Genomic DNA, 19,151 nt, shown 5'->3' with positions numbered 1-19,151 from the left:
GAGGAGAAGGTGATATGGTGTGTGGGTGCTTTGCTGGTGACATTGTCTGTGATTTATTTAGAATTCAAGGCACACTTAACCAGCATGGCTACCACAGCATTCTGCAGCGATACACCATCCCATCTGGTTTTGGCTTGGTGGGACTAAAATGTGTTTTTCAACAGGACAATGACCCAACACACCTCCAGGCTGTGTAAGGGCTATTTTACCAAGAAGGAAAGTGATGGAGTGCTGCATCAGATGACCTGGCCTCCACAATCCCCCGGTCTCAACCAAATTGAGATGGTTTGGGATGAGTTGGAGCGCAGAGTTAAGGAAAAGCAGCTCACAAGTGCTCAGCATATGTGGGAACTCCTTCAAGACTGTTGGAAAAGCATTCCAGTTGAAGCTGGTTGAAGAATGCCAAGAGTGCGCAAAGCTGTCATCACGGCAAAGGGTGGCTATTTGAAGAATCTAAAATCTAAAATATATTTTTATTTGTTTAACACTTATTTTTAACACTTATTTTCTACAAAGTAGAAAATAGTAAAAATGACGAAAAACCCTTGAATGAGTAGGTGTTCTAAAACTTTTGACCGGTAGTGTACATGCATTTTGCATATACATTTTACATACATGGTACTTGTATATAAAGCAGTCATTCCTCAGTAAAAAGGCACATGACAGCCCTCTTGGAGTTTGCCAAAAGGCACCTAAAGGACTCAGACCATGAGAAACGAGATTCTCTGTTCTGATGAAACCAAGATTGAACCCTTTGGCCTGAATGCCAAACGTCACGTCAAAAGGAAACCTGGCACCATCCATACGGTGAAGCATGGTAGTGGCAGCATCATGCTGTGGGGATGTTTTTCAGCAGCAGAGACTGTGAGACTTGTCAGCATTGAGGCAACTCCACACGTAGGGGTTGAATACTTATTGACTCAAGACATTTCAGATTGGTATTTTTAATTAATTGTTAAAAATGTAATAATTCCACTTTGACATTATGGGTGGGGTATTGTCTGTTGGCCAGCAAAACAAAATCTCAATCTAATCCATTTTAAATTCAGGCTGTAACACAACAAAAAGTGGAAAAAGTCAAGGGGTGTTAATACTTTCTGAAGGCAATATTAAACTAAAACTGAGGGGACACAAATTTCAACTGAGGGGGCTAAGACTTGTGGAATCAGGTATGGGCATACTTACAGTATATGTACAGTATATGTTTATGCACTGTACAGCTTTACCTATGTGTTGTGCACCCATCCTGTCAACAAACAAAGAGTGGGCAATTTACCTGAAAGAGATGCCAAAATTTGAACAAGTAAACTGATAGTGAGTCTAGGGGTCACGGTTACACTGGATTGAAAAGAATTACCCGGTCCCAACATCTCCTAGTACAGTGTTTGTAGAACTGAGGCAAAGCATACCCATTGCATATAACATACATTTCAAAATGATTCCTAAACAAACAGAACATTGATACCAAACTATCATCTTACTCAAGTGGATTGTCAGCAGTAGCACCAGCAATCCTCATTGTGAAGGAACTCTACGATGGTGTTTGTATCAACTTCTTTGTTTTATTAATCTAGATAATTTTTTATAAGTGGTAATAGTATTTTTTTTATTTTATTTTGTGTCATCCACGATTATTTTAAATGCATTGTGTCCACATGTGTGGTTGTATTGTATTTTTAAATTGTCATATAAATGTAAAAAAAAATTACAAATCTTAATTTGTGTTAATGTTTTTTCATCAGCCTACTCAGTGACACCCACAGATCAGAACTATGTAGAGTTTACACAAATATTTGCATGTTATTTCTTACTGGATGACTCTGAAACCACTGTGAAATGAGCTACATTAGCTATAAATGTTTTATACACATATAGCAGAAGGTTGACTGGTGAGCTAATGTGACTTATTTCACAGTGGTTTTAGAGTCCTGCAATAAGAGCTAAGATGCTAATATTTGTGTAAATTCTACATAGTTATGATCTGTGGGTGTCACTGAGTAGGCTGATACCCCATTCCACGGGTACACAGTCCGTAGGTTAGGCTGTACAGTGCAATTTGAATATTCAATAGGCACAATAGGCTGACTCTGAAGGTGATTTCCCACAGTCAAAGTCCTGCAATAAGAGCTAATATGCAAATATTTGTGGAAACTCCTGAGAGTTGTTTTCTGTGGGTGTCACTGTGTAAGCTGATACCTTGTTTCAGGGTGCACAATTCATAGCTAAGGCTGTGTAGTGCAGTACAGTGTAATTAGAACAGTGTTTTCTGTTTATTGTCAAACTAATTCATTATTGTATTTAATCTTAAATTATGTAACATTCTCTAGCATTATCTAGACTAGCCCAATATTGGACTAAAGGAGCCAAACGTTACTCCTTAGTCCAAGGACCTTACATGTTCTGTATAAAGGGAAAATTGGCTCTGGAAGCCAAAACAGTGAGTCGATTATCAATTGCAATACGGTTCTAGAAACATAAATCCTTGTACTGTAATATCACATCAAAATAATTTCACAAATGCAAAATACACACTTACTGTACAAAATACACACTTACATAACCGGTTTTAACAGTTGCAGCTGACAGTATTTTTCAGTGACAACACGTTTGTGGCGCCCGTCTTCCGTTTACACACAGGTGTTTGAAGATGCAGATAGCTAATTAGCACAGGTAATCCACTCTGTCTTGCGTCTGTTTTCCGTTAACAAGTGCTGTAACAAGGAAATATGGCCGTGCAAGAACCGTAAAGGTGGGTATAATTAAACTTTTTAAAATTATTATTACTTCTGCTTTCAAAACCGTACTGCAAGCGATGCGGCTGTAAACAAAACTCCCACCTACAGAAGACGCCTTCGTCCAATGACTCTTATGTGTAATGTAATAATGGAACTTAGAGTCATGATCAAGGGCTATATCTAGTACAAATATGGAATGATTCCACTATTTGTATCTTTCAAATTTGTATCTGTTTGCATCACTTCAAACGAATGACTTTTGTTTTGAAGGGGAACCTCAAATTCGTTATTCTGGCTAGCTTCACATAGGTAGGGAGAAGGCCAGGGCGCGTTCAGCAGGAGAACTTACACAACGTTGTCCAACGTTCAAATAGAAATGTATTATGTTGAACAAACATGCAGTGGTGTAAAGTACTTAAGTAAAAATACTTTTTAGTACTACTTAAGTCGTTTTTTGGGGTATCTGTACTTTACTTTACTATTTATATTTTTAACTACTTTTACTTCACTAAATTCCTTAAGAAAATAATGTACTTTTTACTCCATACATTTTCCTTGACACCCCAAAGTACTCGTTACATTTTGAATGCTTAGCAGGATAGGAAAATGGTCAAATTCTTGCACTATCAACCAAACATCATCTCTACTGCCTCTGATCTGGCGGACTCACTAAACACACATGCTTCGTTTGTAAATTATGTCTGAGTGTTGGTGTGTGACCCTGGCTATCCGTAAATAAAATAAAAACAAGAAAATTGTGCCGTCTGGTTTGCATAATATAAGGAATTCTAAATGATTTATACTTTTACTTTTGATACTTATGTATATTTTAGCAATTACATTTACTTTCGATACTTAAGTATATTTAAAACGAACTACTTTTAGACTATTACTCAAGTAACATATTACTGGGTGACTTTTACTTGAGTCATTTTCTATGAAGGTACCTTTACTTTTACTCAAGTATGACAATTTGGTACGTTTTCCACCACTGCAAACATGCCTCTCTGATTCTAAGGAATCATGTCAGTTCTATGCATGGCATTTCTAACTGCAACGTTGCAAAACATTTTTGTACTGACATGCACAGGCGAACCCACTGAAAGAGGGGTCGTGCTGATTGTAAGGAGATTCTGACAGCCGGTTAAATGGCGTCCCTTGACAAGGCAAGAACAAAATCAAATCAAATCAAAGTTTATTTGTCACATGCGCCGAGTACAACTCGTGTAGAAACGCTTACTTACAAGCCCTTAACCAACAGTGCAGTTCAAGAAGACTTGGTAGGTGTGGTGAAGTTCTTGGAAACCGAGGCTTGCTCCGAGGGTCAGGATAAAGATGAGTCTGTGATGGTAGGAGTGAAGTTTTTGGAAAAAGTGGACTCTTGCTTTTTGGCTGATTCATTTGAGGTTTCAGCATGGATGAAAACAGAGTTGGGTGCTGTGGAATCAGTGAGGGTAACCATAAGTTGTCTTGTGATAATTGTATGTTTTTCTGCTGGACAGAGGGAGCAGGCGCTCCGTGTTAAATGAATGGGGACAAGAGAGGTGAATTGTTTTGCTCTCAAGAAAAGGGCGCCATTGAAACGAGTGATTACTTTGGTAGCGGTAAATGTGAAAGCTGACCAACTGAAGGGGAAGATTCCCCGTGTTTGTGATGCTCGTCATTTGGAGTGACGCAGACAGGGTGGCGTGAGAGAGAAACAGAAGAGTCATTGTTTGTTGTTTTGAATTTTGATGTTGAGTCTTTTCCCGACAAAGTGATGTTAGGATATATAAGTTATCCTATACGAGCTTTTATGCCGACTATATTACGTTGCTACAGGTGTTAAGCTTATGGGCCAGCAGCATACCACCCTACATCCCACTGCTGGCTTGGTTCTGAAGCCAAGCAGGGTTGGTCCTGGTTGGTCCCTAGATGGGAGACCAGATGCTGCTGGAAGTGGTGTTGGAGGGCCAGTAGGAGGCACTCTTTCCTCAGGTCTAAAAACAAATATCCCAATGCCCCAGGGCAGCGATTGGGGAAACTGCCCTGTGTAGGGTGCCGTCTTTCAGATAAGACGTTTAATGGGTGTCCTGATTCTCTGTGGTCCCTAAAGATCCCATGGCACTTATTGTAAGAGTAGGGGTGTTAACCCTGGTGTCCTGGACAAATTCCCAATCTGGCCCTCATACCATCACGGTCACCTAATCATCCCCAGCTTACAATTGTCTCATTCATCCCCATCCTCTCCCCTGTAACTATTCCTCAGGTTGTTGCTGTAAATGAGAACGTGTCCTCAGTCAACTTACCTAGTAAAATAATGGTAAAATAAAAATGGGCATGTGGCAGCAGTGTATAGGATGGAGGTTCATAGGTGTGCAGAAGGGCAGTTAAGTGGTGATGTCCCATCCTTTCATGCTGTTGGCCTGAAGAAGGACTAAATAGATTTAACCCTCCTGTTGTGTTCATTTCATGTTAATTAATTCTGTGTTCCCGGTCCAAAATGACCACCCCATTATAGCTCATTATAAATCCATAATAATACATATATTATCACCTAATGTTGTGTTAGATCTTTTTATCAACTTAAGTTCTTGTGAACATTACACGTTTTGAACTTCTATTTTCTATTTATGGCCTGTAGGCCTCATTGACCTGAGCTCACACAACTAGTTTTTGAGTTTTAAAAAAAAGCATAATGTATGGATTATTTGGACTATAACAAATACTCAGATGAAACATCTTGTGCTATTTATCACAGACTACTTTGTGTCAAAGTTTAACAAGGACTCTCTCCTCCTCACCAGTGTCATGATCAAAGATATGATCAAGAGCCTCACATACAGTATATCGTTTGTTCATTGTGCTGCCACAGAATGAATTGTGAACAAGGCCTCAAAAAAGCTTTATATACCAGAGCTGTGAGAAAAGTTCTATATATACTGCTCGAAAAAATAAAGGGAACACTAAAATAACTCATCCTACATCTGAATGAATGAAATAATCTTATTAAATACTTTTTTCTTTACATAGTTGAATGTGCTGACAACAAAATCACACAAAAATAATCAATGGAAATCCAATTTATCAACCCATGGAGGTCTGGATTTGGAGTCACACTCAAAATTAAAGTGGAAAACCACACTACAGGCTGATCCAACTTTGATGTAATGTCCTTAAAACAAGTCAAAATGAGGCTCAGTAGTGTGTGTGGCCTCCACGTGCCTGTATGACCTCCCTACAACGTCTGGGCATGCTCCTGATGAGGTGGCGGATGGTCTCCTGAGGGATCTCCTCCCAGACCTGGACTAAGCATTCGCGAACTCCTGGACAGTCTGTGGTGCAACGTGGCGTTGGTGGATGGAGCGAGACATGATGTCCCAGATGTGCTCAATTGGATTCAGGTCTGGGGAATGGGCGGGCCAGTCCATAGCATCAATGCCTTCCTCTTGCAGGAACTGCTGACACACTCCAGCCACATGAGGTCTAGCATTGTCTTGTATTAGGAGGAACCCAGGGCCAACCGCACCAGCATATGATCTCACAAGGGGTCTGAGGATCTCATCTCGGTACCTAATGGCAGTCAGGCTACCTCTGGCGAGCACATGGAGGGCTGTGCGGCCCCCCAAAGAAATGCCACCCCACACCATGACTGACCCACCGCCAAACCGGTCATGCTGGAGGATGTTGCAGGCAGCAGAACGTTCTCCACGGCGTCTCCAGACTCTGTCACGTCTGTCACGTGCTCAGTGTGAACCTGCTTTCATCTGTGAAGAGCACAGGGCGCCAGTGGCGAATTTGCCAATCTTGGTGTTCTCTGGTAAATGCCAAACGTCCTGCACGGTGTTGGGCTGTAAGCACAACCCCCACCTGTGGACGTCGGGCCCTCATACCACCCTCATGGAGTCTGTTTCTGACCATTTGAGCAGACACATGCACATTTGTGGCCTGCTGGAGGTCATTTTGCAGGGCTCTGGCAGTGCTCCTCCTGCTCCTCCTTGCACAAAGGGGGAGGTAGCGGTCCTGCTGCTGGGTTGTTGCCCTCCTACGGCCTCCTCCACATCTCCTGATGTACTGGCCTGTCTCCTGGTAGCGCCTCCATGCTTTGGACAATACGCTGACAGACACAGCAAACCTTCTTGCCTCAGCTCGCATTGATGTGCCATCCTGGATGAGCTGCACTACCTGAGCCACTTGTGTGGGTTGTAGACTCCGTCTCATGCTACCACTAGAGTGAAAGCACCGCCAGCATTCAAAAGTGACCAAAACATCAGCCAGGAAGCATAGGAACTGAGAAGTGGTCTGTGGTCCCCACCTGCTGAATCACTTCTTTATTGGGGGTGTCTTGCTAATTGCCTATAATTTCCACCTGTTGTCTATTCTATTTGCACAACAGCATGTGAAATGTATTGTCAATCAGTGTTGCTTCCTAAGTGGACAGTTTGATTTCACAGAAGTGTGATTGACATGGAGTTACATTGTGTTGTTTAAGTGTTCCCTTAATTTTTTTGAGCAGTGTATTATTGAAACAATTTTGCAATTGTTTGTGAGAACGCCACCAGGTGTGGTTCCCGTGGGGGAACGATTCTATTGGGGAAAGGTTCCTGTAAGGGTTGCCATGGAAGCCAAGAAGGGAGTGAGGTGTGTGTGTGTGTGTGTGTGTGTGTGTGTGTGTGTGTGTGTGTGTGTGTGTGTGTGTGTGTGTGTGTGTGTGTGTGTGTGTGTGTGTGTGTGTGTGTGTGTGTGTGTGTGTGTGTGTGCGCACGTGCGTGCTCAAACACACATGCATGTGGGGGTCTGGGAGAGGAAGTGCGTCTACCTGATGAATGAGAATGTGCCTGAACTCAATTTTATACACTAATTGTAATCTCACCCATTCATTTATTTTGACTGGTCATTTTTGACCGGGAACACCACAGGTGTACAAAAGTTCAATAAAACACCCAAAATCATCAACATTTATTTTGTGTGTTCAGATGCCCTGTGTGGACAAAGTCATGGAATCTTATGACAATCATATTAAATTAAAACTTGCAAATCGGTCCAATTCGACCGGAACACAGCAGGAGGGTTAAATAGGGGAGTGTGGTATTTATTATTATTATTTGTTAGTGTAGTGTTAGATGGTAGGGTATTTGTTGTATTTTATTTTTTTGTTGATTTAATAATAAAAAAATATTATTATTATTATTATTAATATTAAGCAAAGTATAAGGGAGTTATACTCCAGTCTAGTAGACGGCGGTAATGTAACATGTATTGGATGCCAACCACCGTTAAACCTCTTCGAAGAAGAACCCACTGAGCGAACGAACCCAGCTTTGCCCATCGCTTGTCTGTCTGGAAAGACTCCGCAAATGAAAACTTGTGGTGGTGGGGAACGACCCCGCCCACAGCTGACCCGTTCCGTGTGCCCCCGCAAAGGGGTTTCTCTCCGCAGGTCTGGCTTTGTTCTGCTGTAATTGAATGTAACTAGGTAACAAGAGTCTGAATAATATGGCCATGCGCTGTCTTTTCTTGGCTCGGAAAAGTCTCAACTGCGTCGGCAGATTACAACTATTTTTGTCGAATGATCACAGGTAAGGTTGGTCAACATATCCCTCTAGCTATTCCAAAAAATACAGTGTAAAGTAAAGACAACTTTCAACGCTGCGGGAACAAGCTTGCTGTACAAAAGCTAGCTAGCTAACGTTGCTTTTAGCTAAATGAGTTCGTTTAATAGCGTTAACGGTTAGCTCACTGACAGTTTTAGATTAAATCAGTGGTCGCTAGCTAGCTAATGTTTGCTTCATAACGGGTTAACTAGCTACTTGTAGGGAAGTCGAAGGAATGGACTGCTGCCATCAAATAGCGTTCCGTCCCAATTGGCGACAGATTTTCATGTGAATATTCTAAAATCCGCATAAAAACAATGTGCATTTTCCCACCAGAAATGTTTCCATCAAATTGACTAGTCTTTGCGTGATGATTTAAACATTAATTGTGCGGTTAAATTATCATGTACCGAATAACAAATACAAGTTAAATGGGTTTCTATCGCGTTTAACTCTACTGGCGGTTTTGTCACAAAGAAAATGTGCGTTATATAGCGAATGTGCCCACTGATGTTGGCATATACACTCTAGCCAACATCTTGCATATACAGTGCGGGTGTAGGGTATAGCCTACATGATGAGATTAGTATGGACAAAAGAGCGAAATAATTTTTATTTGTCGAACTGCAGCCAAGCATCGATCGTCTTGTCACCAGAATAAAACCCTCGATATTTCTGAAAAGGGGCATCAAGCCCATCACCTTGCACGTTCACCACCCTGTGAAGTTCATCATAACTTATTTGATCTGTAGTATAATAAACTGCATACTTTACGGAGTCGTAGTGGGAGGACCCACACATGTCATCGCGTGACTAAGTTTACTTCGATATGATGGTTATTATATCAATATGTGCGCATAAAAGCGTTTCCACCGCCATTTCTCGCATAATTAATTTTACCGACACAGAAAGATCCCACATTGTCTAGCAATTTTTTTACAATTTTTTTACATTTGCAAAGTTTACGACAAATCTGTAGTTCCACCAGGCCTGTGATTATATTGTTTATCCTACATGTACTTTACTCTGAAAAGGTTGTATGGAAACCTGGTTACTGACATTGGAACCAGGAGCTGCTGCACATTCAATATGGGAGCTATTTCTGGACTAGAGCGCCCAGTTAAATTGTGCATTTTTAAAATCATTAGCTAAATGGTTAAACTAGTGAGAAATATGATTATAGAAGAAAAAAAATCTTGAGTTTGCGTCATTTACTGTCTTAAATGAAGATATAGCAAAATAATTGAATATGTAATTAATTTATATTAAGCTCTTTTCCATGATGTGGACAGTATGTTATTACATTACATAAACAGACGTTTTGACCACATCAAATTGGGGGGGGGGGGGGATTACCTTTCTTTATACCTCAGTGGGAATTACACATCCCTTTTGACCAAAAATTGGGGATGTTAGTATAAAGGTTTTTGGTCAACAAGATAATTTGCTTAAAACGGATCAATATCTTTTGTTTTGTACTGTTGATTTTCTCATATGTGCTGGGGGTCGCAGGACTTACAACGCTGCTGTCATTTTCTTTCTCAAACGGCACATATAATTCAGGGGGGTTTCTCTATGAAAGTTGCCGGCCACACACCAATACACAGATTTGACAGACAAACTATCAGTTAAATAGCCAACTGTTGTCACAGATTATGTTTACATACACACTAATAATTCAATATTAAACTGATTATGGAAGTAGGCTTGTAAACACCATACTCAGCTTATCTTGTTTGGCTTAAGGTCAAAATCGAAAGTAAGCATACACCAATTAAAACACCTGGTTTTCTGAGCAATCTTTCAAACTATTAGAACATGTAATTGGGCGTTGCAGCGGCAAATTTGTTATGCACATGTGCAGCAACGGTAGCGCAAGTCTCCCTGTTATGTGTGAGTGAAGTGAGTTTGGAAAAGCTGAAAGTATGCATCTTAGAAATAGTTTTCACATACAAATAAAAAATGCTTCACAGAAATAACATGGTCAATGTGGTAGAAAGTTTGTTTTGATTGGCAATTTTCTGCATTTATCAATGTCCCATCAGCCAGACTGATTTCAGAGGTGTCCATGTAAACAGGATTATTAGGGAAATCGTTATTCTTGCAAAGGATGTAAACGTTTTAAACAAATTATTATATTAATCTGACTATTCACAATAATCGCATTATTGTATGCATGTAACTGTGCTCACTGTTGATATCCTATGGCAGTTCTAGCCAGCAGATCTGACCAGCTTGCTTACCGCCTGCACTAGGGTCGGACAGCATTCCTATGTATATTAAGACATTGTGGAGCCGGTGTGAGATATGGCTTGGAAAACATACCTCAATCCAGGGATGAGAAATGCGTTGTACTCCGAATTGCCCTTTATCTCAACTGTTACACAGAGAAGATTAGCCTCTCTAGGCTAGGCGGGACGAATTCGTCCCACCTACGTAACAGCCACGGCTATCCTGTGGCGCGATTTTCAAAACCTTAAAAATCCTATTACTTCAATTTCTCAAACATATGACTATTTTACAGCCATTTAAAGACAAGACTCTCGTTAATCTAACCACACTGTCCGATTTCAAAAAGGCTTTACAACGAAAGCAAAACATTAGATTATGTCAGCAGAGTACCAAGCCAGAAATAATCAGACACCCATTTTTCAAGCCAGCATATAATGTCACCAAAACCCAGAAGACAGCTAAATGCAGCACTCACCTTTGATGATCTTCATCAGATGACAACCCTAGGACATTATGTTATACAATACATGCATGTTTTGTTCAATCAAGTTCATATTTATATCAAAAACCAGCTTTTTACATTAGCATGTGACGTTCAGAACTAGCATACCCCCCGCAAACTTCCGGGGAATTCGCTAACATTTTACTAAATTACTCACGATAAACGTTCACAAAAAGCATAACAATTATTTTAAGAATTATAGATACAGACCTCCTCTATGCACTCGATATGTCCGATTTTAAAATAGCTTTTTGGTGAAAGCACATTTTGCAATATTCTAAGTACATAGCCCAGGCATCACGGGCTCGCTATTTAGACACCCGGCAAGTTTAGCACTCACAATAATCATATTTACTATTATAAAAATTTCATTACCTTTTGTTGTCTTCGTCAGAATACACACCCAGGACAGCTACTTCAATAACAAATGTTGGTTTGGTCCAAAATAATCCATCGTTATATCCGAATAGCGGCGTTTTGTTCGTGCGTTCCAGACACTATCCGAAATAGTAAAGAAGTGTCACGCGCTTGGCGCAATTCGTGACAATAAAATTCTAAGTATTCCATTACCGTACTTCGAAGCATGTCAATCGCTGTTTAAAATCAATTTTTACTACATTTTTCTCGTAGAAAAGCGATAATATTCCGACAGGGAATCTCCTTTTCGGCAAACAGAGGAAAAAATCCCAAAGGCGGGGGCGGTCGGGGTCACGCGCATAAGCTAGTGTCTCTTGATGGGCCACTTGAGAAAGGCGATAATGTGTTTCAGCCTGGGGCTGGAATGACGACATTCTGTTTTTTCCCGGGCTCTGAGAGCCTATGGAAGACGTGGGAAGTGTCACGTTAGAGCAGAGATCCTTAGTAAATGATAGAGATGGAAAAGAAGTTCAACAAATGGTCAGACAGGCCACTTCCTGTAAAGGAATCTCTCAGGTTTTGACCTGCCATTTGAGTTCTGTTATACTCACAGACACCATTCAAACAGTTTTAGAAAATTTAGGGTGTTTTCTATCCATATGTAATAAGTATATGCATATTCTAGTTACTGAGTAGGAGTGGTAACCAGATTAAATCGGGTATGTTTTTTATCCAGCCGTGTCAATGCTGCCCCCTAGCCCTAACAGGTTAGACGACTGCTAGTTTTTAACTTAGCAGTCCTTCAATCTTCTGTGTAACAGTTGGGATAGTGGAACAATTTGGAGTGCAATGCATTTCTCATCCCTGGATTGAGGTACGTTTTCCGAGCCAAATGTTACCGGTATTGATGCTGACGTCTAGCAGCTTTGGGTTGACTCTCTCAGGCCGGATGAAAACGACTACATCGACCATGATCCTTTGCTAGTTATGGCCACTTTTTTTGTGCCATTCAGCAAAATGGCACGCTTCAAATTCATACTTCCAGCTTCATGTGCCATTGGGAGTTTTCCATTGGAATAAGTGGATGACGTCAGCGCTATCACTATCTACTGGTTTTAATGTGTATGCTTTGAACTTCAGAGAGTTGGCTTAGCGTTGGACCAGAGCTAATGTTAGCTAGCTAGCTAGCTAGCTAGCTAGCGCACAAGCTTCTGGGTGCAGAGCAGCACTAGAATTAAAAACACTTCTTCCCTTTTTTTAAGTTAATAAATGCAATGTGAAACGTGATAACTATAGTATCCTTAATTAACTTTTTCAATGCTAGTTATTTCGTCTCTAATTAAAAATCTCTCTCCCTAATTTTGGGAATCATGCTTCGGAGGGGCAGGTAACCTACACACACACAGGCAAAGATTTCCCAAGAAACTTGCATAAACACAGTGAATATAATGTAGGGCTGTTAGGGTAACTTGGGGTAAACCGCCACCCAGGGATAACAAGACCCCTGCGTTTACTTCACATAGAAATCACTTCATGTCACAATTTTTTCACCCAACACTTTCCCTGGTTGCCACTACTCTTGCACTCTAAATATGTAATCTGTCACGTCACAATTTATGTCACGCCCCCCAAAAATTTTGAGGTAGGGTGGCGTTTTATCCCAAGTTACTCTACAATTGACCAGTGTTACATTTTGCCCCACTCTCCTCTATACACTCACTGTGAATTGCCAAGGGGTAATGTGCTTAACCATGCTGCTAAAAAGTATTTGTTTAAAATGGTGCCGTAAGCGCATATTTAGAATTTCAGAAAAAAAGTAGGGATGGAAAGCTGGGATCACCCTCTTCAAATTGTATTTGTCACATGCGCCAAATACGACAGGTGTAGACTGTACCGTGAAATGCTTTCTTATAAGCCCGTAACTAACAATGCAGTTTTTAAGAAAAAGATTTACTAAATAAACAAAAGTAAAAATTAAAGAGCAACAATAAAATAACAATAACGATGCTGATACTGATTCAATGTGTGGGGTGTACAGGTTAGTCGAGGCAATTAAGGTAATATGTAGGTAGGGGTAAAGTGACTGCATAGATAATAAACAGTGAGTAGCAGCAGTGTAAAAAAACCCACAACAAATAGTCCGGGTAGCCATTTGATTAGGGGTAGAAGCTGTTAAGAAGCCTTTTGGACCTAGACTTGGCGCTCTGGTACCTCTTGCCGTGCGGTAGCAGAGAGAACAGTCTATGACAAAGGTCGCTGGAGTCTTTGGCAACTTCCTCTGACACCGCCTGGTATAGAGGTTCTGGATGGCAGGAAGCTTGGCCCCAATGATGTACTGGGCTGTACGCACTACCCTCTGTAGCGCCTTGCGGTCGGAGGCCAAGCAGTTGCCATGTCAGGTGGTGATGCAACCAGTCAGGATGCTCTCGATGGTGCAGCTGTAGGACTTTTTGAGGATCTGAGGACACATGCCAAATCTTTTCAGTCTCTTGAGGGGGATAGGTGTTGTTGTGCCCTCTTCACGACTGTCTTGGTGTGTTTGGACTATGATAGTTTGTTGGTGATGTGGACACCAAGGAACTTGAAGCTCTCAACCTGCTACACTACAACCCTGTCGATTTAAAATGGGGGCGTGCTCGGCCCTCCTTTTCCCGTAGTCCACGATCATCTCCTTTGTCTTGATCACATTGAGGGAGAGGTTGTTGTCCTGGCACCACATCCCTATAGGCTGTCTCATCGTTGTCGGTAATCAGGCCTACCACCGTTGTGTCGTCAGCAAACTTAATTATGGTGTTGGAGTCGTGCTTGGCAACGCAGTCATGGGTGAACTGGGAGAACAGGAGGGGACTGAGCACACACCCCTGAGGGGCCCCCGTGTTGAGGAGGCATTTAGTCCCAAGGTCCTTAGCTTAGTGATGCGGTTTGAGTGCGCGAGGGTGTTTTAATGCTGAGCTGTAGTCGATGAACAGCATTCTCACGTAGGTGTTCCTTTTGTCCAGGTGGGAAAGGGCAGTGTTGAGTACAATAGAGATTGCATCATCTGTGGATGTACTCCAGGCTTTGCTACATATCATCTACCAAAATCCCAATAGTTCAAAAAGCGTTTTTGACAACGTACTGAAAAAAGGTAACGGAACAATACTCAGAGAAGTTCATCTACAAATGTATCTAAATATTGCAACGTTTTGGCAAAGACAGTGTTATACACACTGTTCCCCATCATCTCCACGTCTTGGGTATTTATCCCTCGCTCCAGTGGTGTAGTGGAGGGTATATGCCGCCGTATACCCACATTTTTGCATATACTCACTTCTTAATCCCCACTGATGTGTATCAAAGCAGTGTAGTGCAGGTGTATGCCGTATCAATTATGTAGTGCAATAGAGAAATTATGCACAAAGTAGCCTACACAATCGCAAAGCACGTGAAATATATTAACATGTGTGCCACACACATAGCTAGTTTCAGCGGAATATCAGACGGCATTGGCAGCAAGAGCGCGCAGCTTTCAACTGGTTGTTGCATGGAGCAGCTCACAGAATTGAACGACAACCGGCCGTGACTGGGAGTCCCATAGGGCAGCACACAATTGGCCCAGCGTCGTCCGGGTTAGGGGAGGGTTTGGCCAGAGGGGCTTTAATTGGTTCATCGCGCTCTAGAGACTCCTTGTGGCGGGCCGGGCGGCTGCAGGCTGACCTCGGTTGTCGATTGAACGGTGTTTCCTCCAACACATTGAGGCTGGCTTCCGGGTTAAGCGGGCTGGTGTTAAGAAGCGCGGTTTGGCGGGTCATGTTTCGGAGGACGCATGACTCGACCTTCGCCTCCCGAGCCCGTTGGGGAGTTGCAACGATGAGACAAGATTGTAATTGGAATTAGGATAAAAGGGGGATAAAATACAAAAAATATTACTGAAAAATGTGTCCAAAGTATTGGTTAAATCTTCGAGACTCGCAATTCAGTCACGTGCTGTTTGAATTAATTTCTAAAGCCTTTCCCAAAAAGCCTTTGACTAAATGTTGACTGCAAAGTAGGCCTACCTGGCAGAAGGATTTCATGTTGATTTGTATTAATCAGGAGGGCATTTATTTTCCAAATTCTGCCATTACATGTAGGCCTACATTGTATCCTACATTACAGAAACACCGCTAGCCAAATGGTCTCTTGCTAGGTTCACAATTGAATAGTCTTTTGCTTTCCAGGGCTTTGATCGGCCTGTACAGCACAGCGGCAAAGCATTGGGGAACAGGTGATAATTGCAATGGTGATGACACCACAGATGACTCCAGCCACACGATGACCAATGTGAGACTGCTGGAGATGAGGGCCAGCAAGCTGGAGGAGCAGGTCAGGGAGCTCACGGTAAGAGCCTCGATGGCGGTGAGAGTAAGGAGGAAGATTCTTTGTCTTGACTGGTGCTACCTACAGCCTGCATAGATTTGTTTAGATTTTTCCCTGGAAAATACAAAGAATTAAATCACCTATGATGTACTATAATGTATTGTATTTCAGGAAAGATACAAAAGGGCCATGGCTGACTCTGACAACGTTCGAAAAAGAACTCAGAAGTTTGTCCAAGATGCCAAGCTTTTTGGTGAGATGTTTTTCTCCTACCCTGACATCATACCTAGTGTGGTCCCTCGACTGCAGTGGTATTCATTTTCGCCTGAATTTCTGGGGACCCCAATTTTTTCCCACCGGAATTTCTGGCGATTCCTCCCCAAATCTAATGACACAACCTTAAAGTCTAAAATCCTATTTTTACATCAATAAATATCCTTCAATTCATAAAATGAAAATAAACTACATTTACTACAAAATACATTTACTCAATAAAATTGGATTTTTCCAATGATCGTTCTCAACTTTTGTATATTGTCCCCCCCCCCCCAAAAAAAATACCCCACTGCTCTACTTTGTGCAGTTCTAATTCCTCTCCCTTACCACCACTCAAACAGGCATCCAGAGTTTCTGCCGTGAACTGGTTGAGGTGGCTGACCTGCTAGAGAAGACTACAGACAACCTGCAGGAAGAGGAGGGCCAGAGGCTGGCTCAGGTCCAGGACAGGCTGCAGGGGATCTTCACAAAGCACGGCCTGAATAAGATGAGCCCTGTTGGGGATAAATACGACCCTTACCAGCATGAGATAGTATGCCACACTCCTGCTGAGGGAGGGGAGCCCAGCACCGTTACTATAGTGAAACAGGATGGGTACAAGCTCCACGGACGCACCATTCGTCATGCCCAGGTGGGCATCGCTGTGATGAAGCAGGACTAGGGCTTGTGCTAGTCTCTGCCCTCGCTGTAGTACTTTACTATCTGCACCTTACAGTTCTAGCTTTGCATTTTAATGTTTTAGTGGGTTCCAATTTGGTTACTTTCTCATTATGTACAGTCATGTATATAACAATTTATTTGACCTTTTTTCTGTATTTTACAATCTGAAAATAATGGGCTTGTTCACATTCTTCTAGAATATAATATTTTTTAGATTGTGCCTAATCATGTGAATGTGTTGGGTGTTTTCCATAAGTGCCGGTCGTCAGCTAAATAGCCGATAAGACTCAGTGTAAGCCTGCTACTTCATAGGCTTTTCATTTAAAAGTTTCAATTCGCTAGTCTGAAAAGTCTGTGTAGCCTTCTCCCACTTGAATGAACGACATGCATCTTCTAGTGATTTATTGATAGGACAGGTACCTGTCAGTCAAAAAGTCTGCTGTCTTTCCCAGGTCTCAGTACCTATTATTTTTGTACATTGGTTGGCTGCAGTCTAATTTCTTTTCACGGAGGAGGGAGAGCATGATGCTTATTTTTCGTCTCCTGTGAGTGAATTAACACGTCCCATATAAAGTGGTAACAATGAGTTGAAATCCACTTGTTGTTTTATGGCACATTCATTTTTCTTGTGCGTGTTTCATAGGCCAGTACAGGCGCATAGGCTATTTACTGTGCTTTGATTGACGACCGAATTGCAAGTGTTTATTAGTTAATAAAAGATGTTGAACTGACTGAATGAAGTCAATCTCCTATATCCTGTTGCTATTCATAAATAATACAACGTAGTTAAATGTCCATTGTTTCGCATCGGGACAAGGAAACAAAATATCTTGATTTCTACTTTCCTAGGATTTGTAGCCCATGTCAAGACTTGCCAGTGTAGCCTAGTGATGGGTTGTTCGCGTACGAATGGCTCTTTTTGAATGGATCTGTTTGGTGAACGGAAACAAATCGCTGCCTTTCTTTTGATCCTATCAGTATCGACACATGCTCGAACGATGCACTTGGCGAATGTTCTTTCTGCGTGGTGTTTTGGGAAATGTTACATCTTTGGTTGTTGTAGGAAAGATGCATAGTTAAAACACACGTAAGCCTAAGTTCCATTGTGAAACTGGGCCCTGGGAGGTAAAGTCGTTAAAGTATTCAATAATTTAGCTGTGTATTTCAGATTGAATCAGGGCATTAGAATGTACCAGAGGCCACCAAAATAGAGCTTGTTTTGCAAAAAAATCTCATGGGGCATGCCTACCTTGACCCCTCCAGCCCAGATCTCCCTGGCTGGCTGCTTTTTCTATTATTTGGCTGGCTACTCCATGTACTTATGGAAAACACTGGTGTTAGCTATTTTACTAACATTTAAAGATATGTAAAGGTACTTGAGGATATTGTTATTCTGCATATTTGCATAAGAGCTGGTTGAGGAAAACCTTTTGTTTACTAATGTGAATGGAAGATAGGTTTCTTTTAAGGACCCCTTGTGTTACTGTGAACGTCTCTGGTTTCAGGTCCACATACATTTCTCCCACACTATTATGTGGACTGTGTACATTTGTAGAGGTTGCATTATTCACACTGCACTTCAGAATAGTTTTTTTATTTTTCTGTATGTGAGCAAGTAAGAATTAAGTTCTTGACGTTTGAGAGAATCTGTGATATTACAGGATGGGATGGTTACGTAGAATGTGCTGTTACCTGTAGTTGTCCCTTATAATGAAGGTGGCACCTTTTACATTGAAAATGTTGGGATTTATGTATTTATATAGACAAATGTTTGTTTAGCATTACCCAAAGAGTATTGTGTGGGATGCAGCTACGAAATAGATTCAGTTAAAGACACTTTTAAGAAGGATCTTTGAGCCTTTTAAAACATATAGATGGTATGGATAACATTTTCTGTCAAGTCATTTTGATTATAAATGAAGCACCACACGTGTGGTTGAGAAGTTATGGTATTCTCTAACAAATTATTTTGCTTTCAGACTACCACACTACATCACATTATTGCCTTAATAAATGTATTAGAAAATTGTTTGTCACTTGAGTTTAATCATTTGAAATGTGGAGGTGGGTTCTGCAAGGTGATCCGTTTTTAGATTTGGAAAAGGAAAGTTTGAAGCTAGCCCTAAAGTTGGAAGAAGAGAACACCAGGAACATGAAGTTACTTGCTCGTCGAAAATGGGTAGAAAGATTGAGTTTTTCTGAAGGGCCGGTGGTGAAGATCGGTAGTCCTTCTCCGCAGCCTGAGTATCAAACATTATTTGTGAAGTGGACTTTGTCATTAACCATGTTTCCATCCACAGTTTTTATGCAAGTAAAGTTATACTGTATATATTTTATTTAAATGACAGCTGTGATGGAAACAAAGTTTTGGTACAATTTTATAAAGGCCGACAGATAGTGTTTGTTTGACATGGTGGGATCTTTTTGTCTGTCAAATTAATTATGTGAGAAATGTCGGTGGAAACACCTTTGTGTGCA

General features: G+C 41.3%; 1 protein-coding gene across 2 annotated transcripts; it reads left to right on the top strand.

Moving 5' to 3' along the window:
• Positions 1-8,038: 8,038 nt before the first annotated feature.
• On the top strand, positions 8,039-18,701 carry LOC106567431 (grpE protein homolog 2, mitochondrial). Of its 2 annotated transcripts, none has more exons than XM_014136667.3 (4): positions 8,039-8,293; positions 15,584-15,758; positions 15,909-15,990; positions 16,355-18,701. In XM_014136667.3, the coding sequence occupies exons 1-4, from the start codon at positions 8,211-8,213 to the stop codon at positions 16,672-16,674; spliced, it is 660 nt and encodes a 219-aa protein (XP_013992142.1). In that variant the 5' UTR covers positions 8,039-8,210; the 3' UTR covers positions 16,675-18,701. The 2 variants fall into 2 exon arrangements, with proteins under 2 accessions (XP_013992142.1, XP_013992143.1); XM_014136668.3 differs by having other exon boundaries at positions 8,043-8,293; positions 15,599-15,758.
• The last annotated feature ends 450 nt before the right edge of the window (positions 18,702-19,151 follow it).

The sequence above is a fragment of the Salmo salar genome, chromosome 13 (genome assembly GCF_965601325.2).
Source record: "Salmo salar chromosome 13, fSalSal1, whole genome shotgun sequence".
NCBI classification, from domain to species: domain Eukaryota; kingdom Metazoa; phylum Chordata; class Actinopteri; order Salmoniformes; family Salmonidae; genus Salmo; species Salmo salar.
This window is presented reverse-complemented; position numbering and strand designations above follow the sequence as displayed.